At 42.0% G+C, this 13,716-nt stretch overlaps 1 protein-coding gene across 1 annotated transcript in view; it reads right to left on the reverse strand.

The window, feature by feature from the left end:
* The window catches only part of LOC121875604, a 63,127-nt gene extending 54,498 nt beyond the window's left edge, over nucleotides 1–8,629 (reverse strand). Inside the window, exon 1 of the mRNA XM_042380188.1 lies at nucleotides 8,513–8,629. Within this exon, the coding sequence (XP_042236122.1) occupies nucleotides 8,513–8,629 (117 nt within the window). The remainder of the gene's footprint in view (nucleotides 1–8,512) is intronic.
* Between the last annotated feature and the right edge of the window lie 5,087 nt (nucleotides 8,630–13,716).

The following is a 13,716-nucleotide window of genomic DNA, read 5'->3' on the forward strand; positions in this document are numbered from 1 at the left end:
GAAGTGAGTCAGTTAGGTGAGATATTATTTACGAGAAATAATAAACGTAAGAAAAAAAATGAGAGAAAAATGATCTTGAAGTCGACACTTAAGTGAGTCAGTTAAATATGAGTTATTATCTCCAGATACAAAAAAAAATATATACATATATATATATTAAGCTCAGGTCTCCCCTTGATAATTATCGCGGAAGGTGGTCGTGTCTCTTGGGTGATAATCCGAGGTGCTGATCACAGGAATTACCACCAGGTCACTCTGATAATTGCCGCCTCTGGTCCGTTGCCCCCGGCCGTGTCAGGAAGGAAATCCAAAAATTAGTTTTCATCGCCTGGCTACGTATTTTTGTCTTCCTCCCCAGTTTACGTTTTCTGTGAGCACATTATTTTTTTTCCTTTCTTCATAAAATTTAGATTATTATATTAAATATTTTGCCAGAGTATTATTTTTTTTCTCGCTTAATTTAGATGAAATAATATTTGGTATTTAATTCTCTCAATACATGTACTGTACCATTTCGCTTGAGTTTTTTAGTACTTTTATTTCCGTTTATGCTGTATAATTAAGTCAAAAGCTTATCTAATACATTTTTATTAACTAACTTTTTACAATGATTGTCTTTTTTGTTTAATAATATTTTTTCGCGCATTATTTAGATTAAAGATTTTTTCTTAATATTCAGGTATTATTTGACAAGAATTTACTGTAATTACATTTTCCAGCTTCATTTTTTTTAGTAATCGATTAATCAACAAAATTTTAACCAAGTCTTTCTCGGGAATCTTTTTTTTTTAACTTCTTTTTTTTTAGATCATTTCCTATTAACTATTTTACCAGTTTTTCTACACATTTTCTGAAGTATTTAACTGCAGTATTCATACGATATTTTCTACTTGAATCAATCCCCCCCACACACCCCTCCCTTCCCCCCAAAAAGTTTGATCTGTGGTTCTTATAAGTTTTTATTTTTTCAGTAAATTTAGATAAAAAAATATTACACATGTATACTGGGAATGTGAACATGTTAACAGTGAGAGAGAGAGTGAGTGTGTGTGTGTGTGTGTGCATCAGACCTAAATTTTCATCTGGATACAACCACAAGTAAAACAAAATACCATCCAGGAAGTAACAGTCACACACAGTAGACTTAACAGTATCATACACCACCCCCACTACCCTCCCCACTACCCCCTTCCCCACCACCCTTTTCTCTTAATATCTCCTCTATCTCCCTCCTCATCCACTCCTACTTTTCCTCCTTCCTCCTTAGTATCCACACTGCCCTTCATCTACTGTATACTTTTTCCCTCCCTAATCCTCATTATCCACGTCCTCACCCCCTTCCTCTTCCTCCCTTCCATCCTCACATTAAAACGGTGCCGCCAAAACACACACACACACACACACACACACTTAACCAAGACTAGGCCATCTCACCTACACGACATTTCACTTACACTGGGCAGCAGCTAAGTGAAAGCAGAATCTCTCGTGATTGGAGGCAGATTCACTGATGATTGGTGTATTGGAGGACGCGTCCGCACCAGACTTTCTGTCCCTCGAATCTCCCACAGAAATCGGCACCACCCCGCAACAGTCACGAAATACGAGAAAATTGGTAATGGTTGGTGGATCGTGTGAGAGGTGGTGGATGGTGTGGGAGTTTGGTGGATGATGTGGGAGGTGGTGGATGGTGTGAGAGGTTGGTGGATCGTGTGGGAGGTTGGTGGAGAGACGCCGGTAGTGGGGAGGAGATGGGAGGGATTTGGGGGCGAAGGGAAAGTTGACAAAGGCCAAGAATAACGGTCAGATAAGACAAGGGAGGAGGAGGAAGGAAGGAAGGATAATGAGGAAGAGGAAGGAGGAGATAAGAGTAACGGGCAGTAGGAGGCACTAACAAGCAAGATTATGAGACCACCAATGTCTGGGTCAACAGAGGTCGTGTGTGTGTGTGTGTGTGTGTGTGTGTGTGTGTGTGACTGTGTTTGCGTGCGTACATTCAATTTTACTTAACTCTGACCAAGATAGGATGACAGTAATAAAAGACAGTCACAGATAACCACAATAACGTCAACAACAGAAACACTTATAGACGTCAACCTGCATGACACACAGGTATATGCAAATTAGATACAATCAACCTGATGCCCCGTGATAAGTGGCAGGTCATTCACATACCCCTCACGCTAACCACGAACCTCGATTCTCAAAAGATCGTAAGATAAAATTTTCCCCCCAGCAAACCCACATTGGTTGATTCTCTTAGGTTCGTGAGTTAAATTTTCCCTCAGCTGGAGATGTGAGTATGCCACCAAGAGAATCACTTTAGCTACGACACAAAGATTGACTCTCAAATATACTAACGTTAATTAAACCCATAAATGGCTATCTTAAGCATGAGTACAGAAATGGAGCCAAAATGACAATAACAACAACTTGATATATTCTATCATAACGAAATTTATTCTTTTGTTTCCATCTAAGAATGAAAATCAAATGGCGAGAATCGGGACACAGTTCTGTTCCACATTGTGCACCAACTGAGGCCACGAGAATGGCACAGTGTTGTACAAGAGTAAACGTAAGATTCAAGATAAGGGACACTTGTTGGACACGGCGGCTCAGGCAGATAGTTTAAGTTATTTATCAACAACAGGTTCATTAAACTGAAAAGATAGACCAAGGAAAAAACAGCGGCTCGAAATAAACATACACGCTTTCTGAGGTATCGTAACAACGCTTAAGACAGGCAGCACGGCAATTAGGAGACACGTGTACGACATCTGTAAACAAAGCAATATCGTCATGATGCAGGGTAACGGTGCGCTCTGCCGACCTGCCAAATGCGTGATAATTGCAACAGAAATCGTCATGCCACTCCCCAAAGACGGTCTCGTCAGCACCATGGGTGTAATTATTTCCACAAGTAGGTAACAACTGCGTGGTTGTATCTAACGATCGGATTAGCCCAATAAAAGAATAAAACCTTTCTTGATCACCAGAAAGCTACCTGGACCGATAATATACTGAGATCGCCGACATTAATAATAAGGCCTATTGTCTGCGCGCGCAGATCTTTGTTTACGTTGGGGGAGGGAGATATCGTACGCCTGAGCGGATTATCGTGATAACAGATGCGGGCGGTAAATATCCACAGCGCTGTCGGGGCATTACGTACGAGTAAATACTCATTATAATATTTAATAGCCATAATGAACGCTGGGTAATGGGGTTCATTAATTATATCAACGCATATTCACAGCATGAGACCATCTATCAGGCCTCGCGCGCCGACTCGTTACACAAAAGCCAATATGCATTCATATTTGGACACGTGGAGTAATATTGCGTATGACTCACGTCCATCTTAATAACCAGTGGACGCAAGATTCACGTCCCAATTAAAGGTTTACGTTCCTATTCATATTCAGAGGAACGGAAGATTCACGTCCCAAATACAGATTCACATCCTATTAAAAACTTCACATCCGTATTACTGCTCAGAGGACGGTGGGAAGAAAAGCAGGATTTCATGCGTGAACAAAGAGTCGAGTGTGTACAGCAGCGTGATCGAAGAAATAAGCGACTTTTCGTGCTGGACTGCAACCAATACGACTTTTTTAAATTTATAGTGAAATTAAACAAAATTCTATACTTTTTTCATATATCATCAGCATCATTATTATTATAAGTATTATTATCATTATTATAATTATTATTATTATTATTATTATCTTTAATTTTATTACTGTTATAAATATCACCATCATCATAATTTGATACTGAAGAACTAGGAAGTGTCAAAATGTCATTCACTGGATGATGAGTTCTACAAATGGTGTAATTTTGGGCGAGTCGTTCATGACCGTGGGAGGAGGTCACGTTCTGGCTGTGGTCACGTCATCAACACACTGGTTGGTGATGGTCCGGGTGTTCTCACTCCACATTCTCAAGTGGTTCCTACGTTAGGTTCTCTTTAACCCTTAAGTGGAGATGGAAAAAGGTCTTTAGAGGTCTTTTTTAATTTCTAATGGTTGATGCCTAACCTAACCTAACACAATCCAACTTATTCTAACCTAACCTAAACTATATGCTGACAGAAGTTAGTTGTAGGAGCGGATTTATACAACACAACATCAACGAGTACCCTTAACTGGATCACATTAACTGTTACGCACAGGTAGAGTCTCAAAGTCAGGTAGAGTCTCAAGGGCAGGTAGAGTCTCAAAGGCAGGTAAAGTAGGGTAAGTGCTCCACCTTAACGGATTATTCGAAGCATTCCTGACTGACTCACTTAAGCTCACGTATAAAGTAGCAACCACACAGATTCGTACCTTTTTTATGTTACTTGGAGTTGCGATAAAATGCTACTTAATGGATTCACTTTAGTTACGATAAAACACCGATTTCTTAAGAGGTTCCTAGATTCATTTTGTTTTTCTTACGTTAACTGGATATGTGAAACCGGTTCTAATTGCCTTACTTGAGTTACGACAAAATGATGCATTCTTAAAGGTTGTTGCGCTAATTGCTTTATTTTAACTGGAGATGAGAGAGAGAGAGAGAGAGAGAGAGTAATAATGGATGTGAGATAATTTCTACTTCTGCTCACTTTAAGCTACGACACAAAGGAAATATTCTCAAAGGTCTCATAAGATATATTTTTTTCCCTCAAACTGGAAATACGAGGAATCCAAATCTGAACTCATCAAGGTTAATTATTTTTCCCTTAACTAAAACTATGAATTACGTATGTAGATGACTCACTACGACACAAAGATGGCGTCGAAATTGGACTGAGACCTAACAGTGACTAGACACAATTTAAAAATAAAATAAAAATCGAGTAAAATAAACTTATTTACTCTATAAAACGGAAGACAATTTAAATTTTAGAATAATTAAAAATCTCAGGATTATCCATCGCGTCTGAAGTACTTATGACGTTCTTATCCTGGCATTTATTCAGAGTTATCGCCGTAATTACCTTCATTTATTCCCCTCCTCCTTGTTTTATCATCGCTTCACCATTTTCTCTCATGACAATTTATCAACGCCTGACCGAGACTCTGAAGAAAACTGCGAGAAGGGACGAGGAAAGCCATGATCCAGTCAATTAGAGCCCAGCCTCATGACAGACGATGATTTTGATTGGTTCCCTCGCGGACCAGCTGGCTATGGACTTTTGTTCCAATACTCCCTTTAGCTGCAGGGTCTCAGGCTGATTTCTCAAAGGACTTGGTACCTGACGGCTATTTAGAAGATCTTGGTGAGTGAAGGACTTTAAAAAGGACTTGGTGAGTGACGGAATTTAAAAAGGACTCGGTGAGTGACGGACTTTAAAAGGACTCGGTGAGTGATGGACTTTAAAAAGGACTTGATGAGTGACGGACTTGGCGACGTATATATTTTAATTTTTTTTTTTGGGCTCCGGGTAAGTTAAAGTGACGCTCTCTCTCTCTCTCTCTCTCTCTCTCTCTCTCTCTCTCTCTCTCTCTCTCAAATTAGCTATCTAACGCATCCGTCTGTCTATTTAATTATATATCTGACTGTCCATCTATCGAGTTTTTAATCTATCTATCTATCCATCCTCTCCCCATTTCCCTCTCTTCTCCCTCCTGCCTCTCTTCTCTCCTCTCTCCAACCTCCTCTCCTCTCCTCCTCTGCCTCCTCCTCATCTTTTCTCTTCTCCCCGCCTCCATCTCCTCCCCTCTCTCCCCACTTCCTTCTCTCCTCCCTCTCTTCTTCTCTCTTCTCCATCTCCCCTCTTCTCTCCCCACCTCATAGCTGGCGTCCTGTGGTCTATTTATGTCTTTACTTCATCATGTCTTATCTCCTTTCTTTACTCCACTGCGCATACTCCTCCTTTATCACCACATCCTCTCTCTCTCTCTCTCTCTCTCTCTCTCTCTCTCTCTCTCTCCAACACAATAACTAATGTCTTCTGTCGACGTTTTTAGCACCATACTGACGGCTAATTATGTTGTGTTGATGAATGTGTCAGCGTTATGTATGTATGTATGTATATATGTATGTATGTATGTATATATGTATGTATTTATGTATGTATGTATAAAAAGAAGCATGTTTGTCTCTATGTACACAAACAGCTGAGAAAAAGAAGCAATACAACCAATAAAAAAATAAACACGAAAAATGATGTAAACAAAATCCTAACCTCAAACAAAACAAAATAAAATAATACAAGTTCTCTACCCCCTCCCCAAGAAAATAATAATAATAATAATAATAACAAATATATGTATAAACAAATATATACATACAGTATACAAGGTTATGTACAGGTAACAACAATCACCACTACCACCACCACCATCAGCAGCAGCAGCAGCAGGCAACAGCAAGCAACGGTATCAAAGAGGTGAAGACAGGGAACATATGCGTCAGCGACCTTTTGCTATCTGCCACAAAGGCTACACCTGTAATAAACATCAGACGGAAGAAAACGCATTCCAACTTTTACGAGGGGGCACGAAAGCATCAGCCAAACTCACAATCTTGGGGAGGAATACTCTGTTTAGTGGGATCCGATCCTCCTCCTCCTCCTCTACCACCCCCCCCCCCTCCTCTCTCCTGCCTTATAAGGTGTTGTATTTGATCTCTTTGTACGTATACATAAGGAAAATGTGTGTGTGTGTGTGTGTGTGTACATCATTATGGCATCATCAGCAGTTAACAGAACAAAAGCCAATACGACCATGAAGGGCCACAATGGGCTGCCAGACCCGCTGATAGCTGTTCCAGGGAATAACTGCGGTGTTTTCCACCTTCCAGCGACCCTAAATGCTTTGTTGCTAGTCAGCTCCAGGGTTTTAGTCTCCCATGTTCCAGTGAGTCTCGGTGTTTTTATTTCTATGGTCCAGTGAGTCTCGGTGTTTTTATTCCTATGTTCCAGTCAGTCTCGGTGTTTTTATTCCTATGTTCCAGTCAGTCTCGGTGTTTTTATTCCTATGTTCCAGTCAGTCTCGGTGTTTTTATTCCTATGTTCCAGACAGTCTCGGTGTTTTTAATCATATGTTCCAGTCAGTCTCGGTGTTTTTATTCCTATGTTCCAGTCAGTCTCGGTGATTTTATTCCTATGTTCCAGTCAGTCTCGGTGTTTTTATTCCTATGTTCCAGTCAGTCTCGGTGTTTTTATTCCTATGTTCCAGTCAGTCTCGGTGTTTTTATTCCTATGTTCGAGACAGTCTCGGTGATTTTACTCCTATGTTCCAGTCAGTCTCGGTGTTTTTACTCCTATGTTCCAGTCAGTCTCGGTGTTTTTATTCCTATGTTTCAGTCAGTCTCGGTGTTTTTATTTCTATGTTCCAGTCAGTCTCGGTGTTTTTATTCCTATGTTCAAGTCAGTTTCGGTGTTTTTATTCCTATGTTCCAGTCAGTCTCGGTGTTTTTATCCTATGTTCCAGTCAGTCTCGGTGTTTTTATTCCTATGTTTCAGTCAGTCTCGGTGTTTTTATTTCTATGTTCCAGTCAGTCTCGGTGTTTTTATTTCTATGTTCCAGTCAGTCTCGGTGTTTTTATTTCTATGTTCCAGTCAGTCTTGGTGTTTTTATTTCTATGTTCCAGTCAGTCTTGGTGTTTTTATTTCTATGTTCCAGTCAGTCTTGGTGTTTTTATTCCTATGTTCCAGTCAGTCTTGGTGTTTTTATTTCTATGTTCCAGCCGGTCTTGGTATTTTTATTTCTATGTTCCAGTCAGTCTTAGTGTTTTTATTTCTATGTTCCAGTCAGTCTTGGTGTTTTTATTTCTATGTTCCAGTCAGTCTTGGTGATTTTATTTCTATGTTCCAGTCAGTCTTGGTGTTTTTATTTCTATGTTCCAGTCAGTCTTGGTGATTTTATTTCTATGTTCCAGTCAGTCTTAGTGTTTTTATTTCTATGTTCCAGTCAGTCTTGGTGTTTTTCCTTCTATTCCAGTGAGTTTGGTGTTTTTATTCCTATGTTCCATCTTGTCTTTGTCTTGAGTCCTCCACGCCTCAGGACTTAACGCTTTATCATGACACTCAACCTTACAAGGCGAGGCTGGAACCCACAGTTTTAGAAGCTCTTCGTTTGCCATGTGCCAGTCAGTCATAATACTTCAGTTGTCCATGATTCTGAATGTGTATGTCTCATTTATGCTTTGGAGAAGGAGAATATCTGGACCATTTTTCCTTATTCAATGAAAAATTCCCGTAAAGATTTCATAAAACGGCTCCTATATTTTTTCCCCTGAGTATTCCATAAACCAGAGTGAGACACCGTATAAAGATTCTCACCGAGAGCTAGACTATACTATATCATATTCCGGCGACTCTAAACCTTCATCCTCCACGTTCTAGGTCAATCACCATCTAGTGTAAAATCTATTATTCACCCAAGATCCAGGAACTACCTATATCTTCTCCTACGTTTACAGGATTCAAGATTTAACATTGATCTTGGGTGTACACGACCCAGAAACATATTTCTTGCAGGATAAGACATCTTATCTTCCACGAGCCATGAGTAAGTACCTCCTTTTTCATGTTCTTGCAGCCCTCACAGCCTCCTTTGTGGTCGATGAGTTTCAAAATTTCTCCTTCCATATTCCAATGAGCTTCAGGACCACAGTCTTTGGGTTCCATTGACATTGTGCGTGGTTTTATTTGATCCATCACCTAACCTAACCTCACCTCACCTCACCTCACCTCCTAACTTCTTCTTCCCTAACCTCCGTAACCTCACCTCCACCCTAACCTCACCTAACTAACCTGGCCTCATTGGTTATTTTATATCCACTTTTCCCGGTAACAGTGTTTTTAATGAATGCTTCATCTTCAATATTCTAGGATTCATACCCGACCCAGCAAATTATTAAACGAGCCACCATCTCCACTCTTTAGCGGCCCATCCACCAGCTCTCAGCATCTTCCAACGATCCTCAACATGTTCTCAAGTGATCCTCAACATCTCAAGTGATCCTCAACATGTTCTCAAGTGATCCTCAACATCTCAAGTGATCCTCAACATCATGTTTTTCAAGTGATCCTCAACATGTTCTCAAGTGATCCTCAACATCTCAAATGATCCTCAACATCTCAAGTGATCCTCAACATCTCAAGTGATCCTCAACATCTCAAGTGATCCTCAACATCTCAAGTGATCTTCAACATCTCAAGTGATCCTTAACATCTCAAATAAGAGAAAGAGTGAGTGAGTGAGTGAGTGAGTGAGTGTCCCTGTCTCATTACTCCCACCAAATCTGGTCACCCTTCCAACCTCTAACCTCCCACCCCCCTCCCCCCGACAATCCCTCCAGTCCCTGCCCCTCCCTTCTTATCACCCCCTCTATCACCTCCCCTTCCACACCGCCCCCCACATCACACCCTCCTCCCTATCCTTCTATCCTATCTCTCTCTGTTCTTACCATCTTCCTAATCTCTCCCCAATCACATCCTCCTACCACCACCCCTCCCCTCTCTTTACACCCCCTTCACTCGCCACCTATAACCTCTTCTCCCCCTTCCCCACTCCTTCTCTCTCCTCATGCCCTCTCTCTTTCTTCCAGCTCTTCTTTCCCTTCGCATCTACTCTTCTGCCTCTTCTCCCTCTTCCCTTTCTATCTTCTCCCTCTTCCCTTTCTATCTTCTCCTCCTCCCCTTCACTCCTCATACCCCTTCTCCCCCCCTTCCATCCTCTTCTCTTCTTCCATCTACCTCGTTTTCTACTTCCCTTTCCTTTCCTTTCCTTTCCCAGGCTTTCTCCCTGCCTCTCCCCTCCCAGAGTCTCAAGCCCATACAACATTTACCTGGACGAGTGTTTGTGTGTGTTCACGCGGGTGTCTCTTGGCCACATCCCCTTCCACCTATCTCACTTCCTCTCCCTCTCCCCCTTCCCTTGTTACACTAGAGGATTAAGCTGCGTTGACTTCTAGATGCAGTGCCCAGAACATAGGGAGGAGTGTCTCTTTCCCCGCCTCCTTCCTTCCCTCCTTTTCCTTCCTCCCTTCTTTCCCATCCTCTATCTGTATCGTGAAGTCGAGAGAGAGAAAGAATGAAAGAGAAAGAGAGAGCCTATATCACCACCACCACGTGACACCTCCACACCCCCTTTGTTTACATCATGACGTCACACAAACAGCTGACTATGGCTCCGCCCACCCTCTCAAGCCCAGATGTCAACACACACCCCTGGCGTATAAGGTTCGAAAAGTGTCTTAAATAAGTCTCTTGGGGAGGCATTATGAGCCACACAAGTAGTGGACCTTGAGACTGATGCCGACGGCGACGTTTGCTTTTAGTTATTATGATGCTCGGAGGTCTAATTGTTCCTTGACGAGCGTTTAATGAGTACTAGAAGTATCTCCAGATTGTCGGCCAAGACGCCCCCTAGTCTAATGATATAATGCTCACAGATTTCTCTTTATTTCTTTACGAGAATTTAATGAGTGTTATTAGTGCCCTCTGAGAGTAGTATTTAATTGTGCTTTAATAAGTATTAATAAGTATTTTGTCTTGTGCCGGCAGGCACCAGCACCGCCACCACCTTCCGCTAGCCTCCCAAGACCTATTATTAACTTAATGTTAATCACTTAATAAACCTCTCAACTTCCTTCTTGGATCATAATACTCAAAGATATAATTAATTTATGCAACTTACATAATTAATTTATTTCCTTAATTACCCTCAACGTTAATTCGCTTTAATACTCAACAAAAGTGTAATTAACCACTCAATTAATTTTACAGTAAATCTTATGAGTGTCTGTAAGGATTGACTCACACGCCGTTGTCTCCTTGAGTATGTTGGGTCGTACTACAAGTGTCTCTTATTCTGTGTCAACGACCTCATCTAGAGCTCTCGGAGGACGACCATTCTTTTCTCTATGGGAAGTCATTTGGTCTTATTATTTGTCTAATTGCTTCACACTGTCTCTGTCATGTCTTCTTCTTCTTCTTCTTCTTCTTCTTCTTCTTCTTCTTCTTCTTCTCTAATTTTTTTCTAATTCTTGATTTTTTTGTTTTCCTCCTACTTCTGTACTTCTGTCATCTCCTCCTCCTCCTCCTCCTCCTCCTCCTCCTCCTCCTCCTAATCCACCTTTATCGTGTATTGTATTGTGACCACCAGTCCGTCCTCCTTCCCAATCCTTAAGGCTAGGACAGATTAGGTTGGGACATATATGAACGAAGAAACTGTTAATACTGAGGTCCTAGATAAAAGACTTGGGCCTATTAGATTGTCTCCAATTTAAAGACTGTAGCCCTATTTAGAGACTATGCCCTTATTTAAAAGACTGGGGCCCTATGAAAAGACTGGGTGCTATTTAAAGACTGGTTCCCTATTTAAAGACTGGGCTCTATTTAAGGATTGGGCCCTATTTAAAAGAATGTCCCCTATTTTGAAATAGTGCTGCCCTATTTAAATGACTCAGTACCCCCCCCCCCAACTGGACCTTATTCTACCCTCATACTCCCACTTATGTCTCCTGACAAAGGGTGAAGAAAGGAAGTTACCACATACTTGGACGAGGAAATAAGTCAGCGAGAACTTTGTCGGAAACAGCCCGAGTTTTAACAGCTGTTTCTGAAATAGTCATTGGACAGAGAGAGAGAGAGAGAGAGAGAGAGAGAGAGAGACCCTCCATGCCTACTAACATATACGCTAACTTCAGGTAGTTTTTCCATCTGACTTCAAATTTATTTTATTCTAATATGACGGAGTAGAACTAACAACAAAAACAACAACATAACAAAGGTGTATATCAGGTGTCACTAAGAGAGCTCAGGTTCAGCCATATCAATATTGTTATTATTGTCTCAATACCAATATATAACAATAAGAACAAACACAACAACATAACAAAAAAACAAGAACAAGAAAGAACGAAAAAGTAGCAGAAGAGAAGCGACAGTCAAGCAGACGGGAGGAGGAGAACCAATGAATGTAGAAGAAGGAGGAGGAGGCCCGGCGGAGGTATTTTTTGGTACCCCGGGATGTGATGAGGATTGAAATGATGATGACAGTCCATTAGGCAAGACGGAGAAGAGAGGAAGGGGAGGAGGAGGGAAGAGAAGAAAGGAATGGGAGGTACAGGGGAGGGAGAGTAGCAGGAGAGGAGGGAGGGAAATGAGCGATAGCTTTGGGTGAAGATGTGGGGAATAAACGGAGGAGGTATGGTTGAGGAGAGGAATGTGTGTGTGTGTGTGTGTGTGTGTGTGTGTGTGTGTGTGTGTGTGTGAGAGAGAGAGAGAGAGAGAGAGAGAGAGAGAGAGAGAGAGAGAGAGAGAGAGAGAGCCTGCCTTTATCTACAACCTCCATTGGCTGATCACCATCTTAATAACAGGTGGTCAAGCCCTCCTGTCTCCCGCTGAGCCATATAAGATTCCAAAGGGCCACAATAGAGGCCAAGGGACCACACCATTATCCAAGGGGCCACACCAATATTCAAGGGGCCACACCACAGTCCAAGGGGCCACAATTGTTCTAGGGGCCACGAAAATTCCAAGAGGCCACAATAAACCCCCAGTGGACACAACACAGTCGAAGTGGCCACAACAGATTCCTAGAGCCAGAGCAAAAGTATGCCAGAAAATACCGAATTATCGATCTCGTGTGAGAATTAAAAAAGAATCCATCACAAATCTTTCAAGTTATCGTGTTGACAATTCACGGACGGACACACGGACCCACGAATCCACGAACGCACAGATCCACGAACGCACAGATCCACGGACAGGACAAAAAGAGTTCTTCCCACGGCACGACTCCAGAAATTCCACGAAGAAAGTGATGATATTCCACAGGTGTTTTTGTCGTGTACCTGTAATGAAGGCGGTCTACCCTCATCACAGAACAGGTATACTATATTACTAGGTAGGGAGGTGAGAGGGGAGGAGGAGAAGGAGGGAGAAAGGGGAAGGGAGAGGAGGGGGGGTAGAGGGTAGGACTGATGGAGTAGAGGAGGGTAGAGGGAGCGAGGGGCAGAGGGGTGAAGGATGGGGGGATGGAGAGACGGGGAGAGGAGGGAGATAAAGACACACACACACACACACACACACACACACACACACACACACACACACACACTCTCTCTTGCAACATTCACGTCAAATCGGCTGCCGTTTTGTCACTAAAAGGGTATAAAATAAAACCGACTACATAATACAGCGAGTAAATCTGATCGACCGACCACCAATTTCACTATTCTACAGATTTAATAAAGACAATGAACCAAATATTGAATTAATTACCTTTACTTAACACTCCACTACTAATTAATAGGGTAATTCTCACTCCCTATTTGACAGAAGGAATAAAGGTAGAGATGAAATCCCTTGACATGTTCTATATTAAACTTACTGTCATCGCAGGCAAGTCAAGAGTGGTTAAGCACACCACCTATCCTAACCCTGGAGGACTATTAAAGCTACAGTCATTGGCTGGGAGTTGCAGAGCCCTCAGCCAATGATTGTTGCTTTTATAGTCACCCGGAGTTATGATACGAGGAGGTCTTTAAATGAACACGGCTTACTGGAGATGACTCTCCTCTCACAGCAAGAGATTTCAGCCAAATTTGAATGGAATCCGTCCACCCCTTCTGCAGGAGTAAGGTTACGAGGACGGAGTAAACGCCCTACCGTGGTACTCCTTCAACACTGTCTATTTTGTGAGTGAAAGGAGTGAGTGCCTCAGCCTAAGAGACTCCCTCCCCTCTCATCTCCCGGAAAAATACACCCGT

The sequence above is a fragment of the Homarus americanus genome, unplaced genomic scaffold (genome assembly GCF_018991925.1).
Source record: "Homarus americanus isolate GMGI-L3 unplaced genomic scaffold, GMGI_Hamer_2.0 scaffold5217, whole genome shotgun sequence".
In the NCBI taxonomy this organism is placed as follows: domain Eukaryota; kingdom Metazoa; phylum Arthropoda; class Malacostraca; order Decapoda; family Nephropidae; genus Homarus; species Homarus americanus.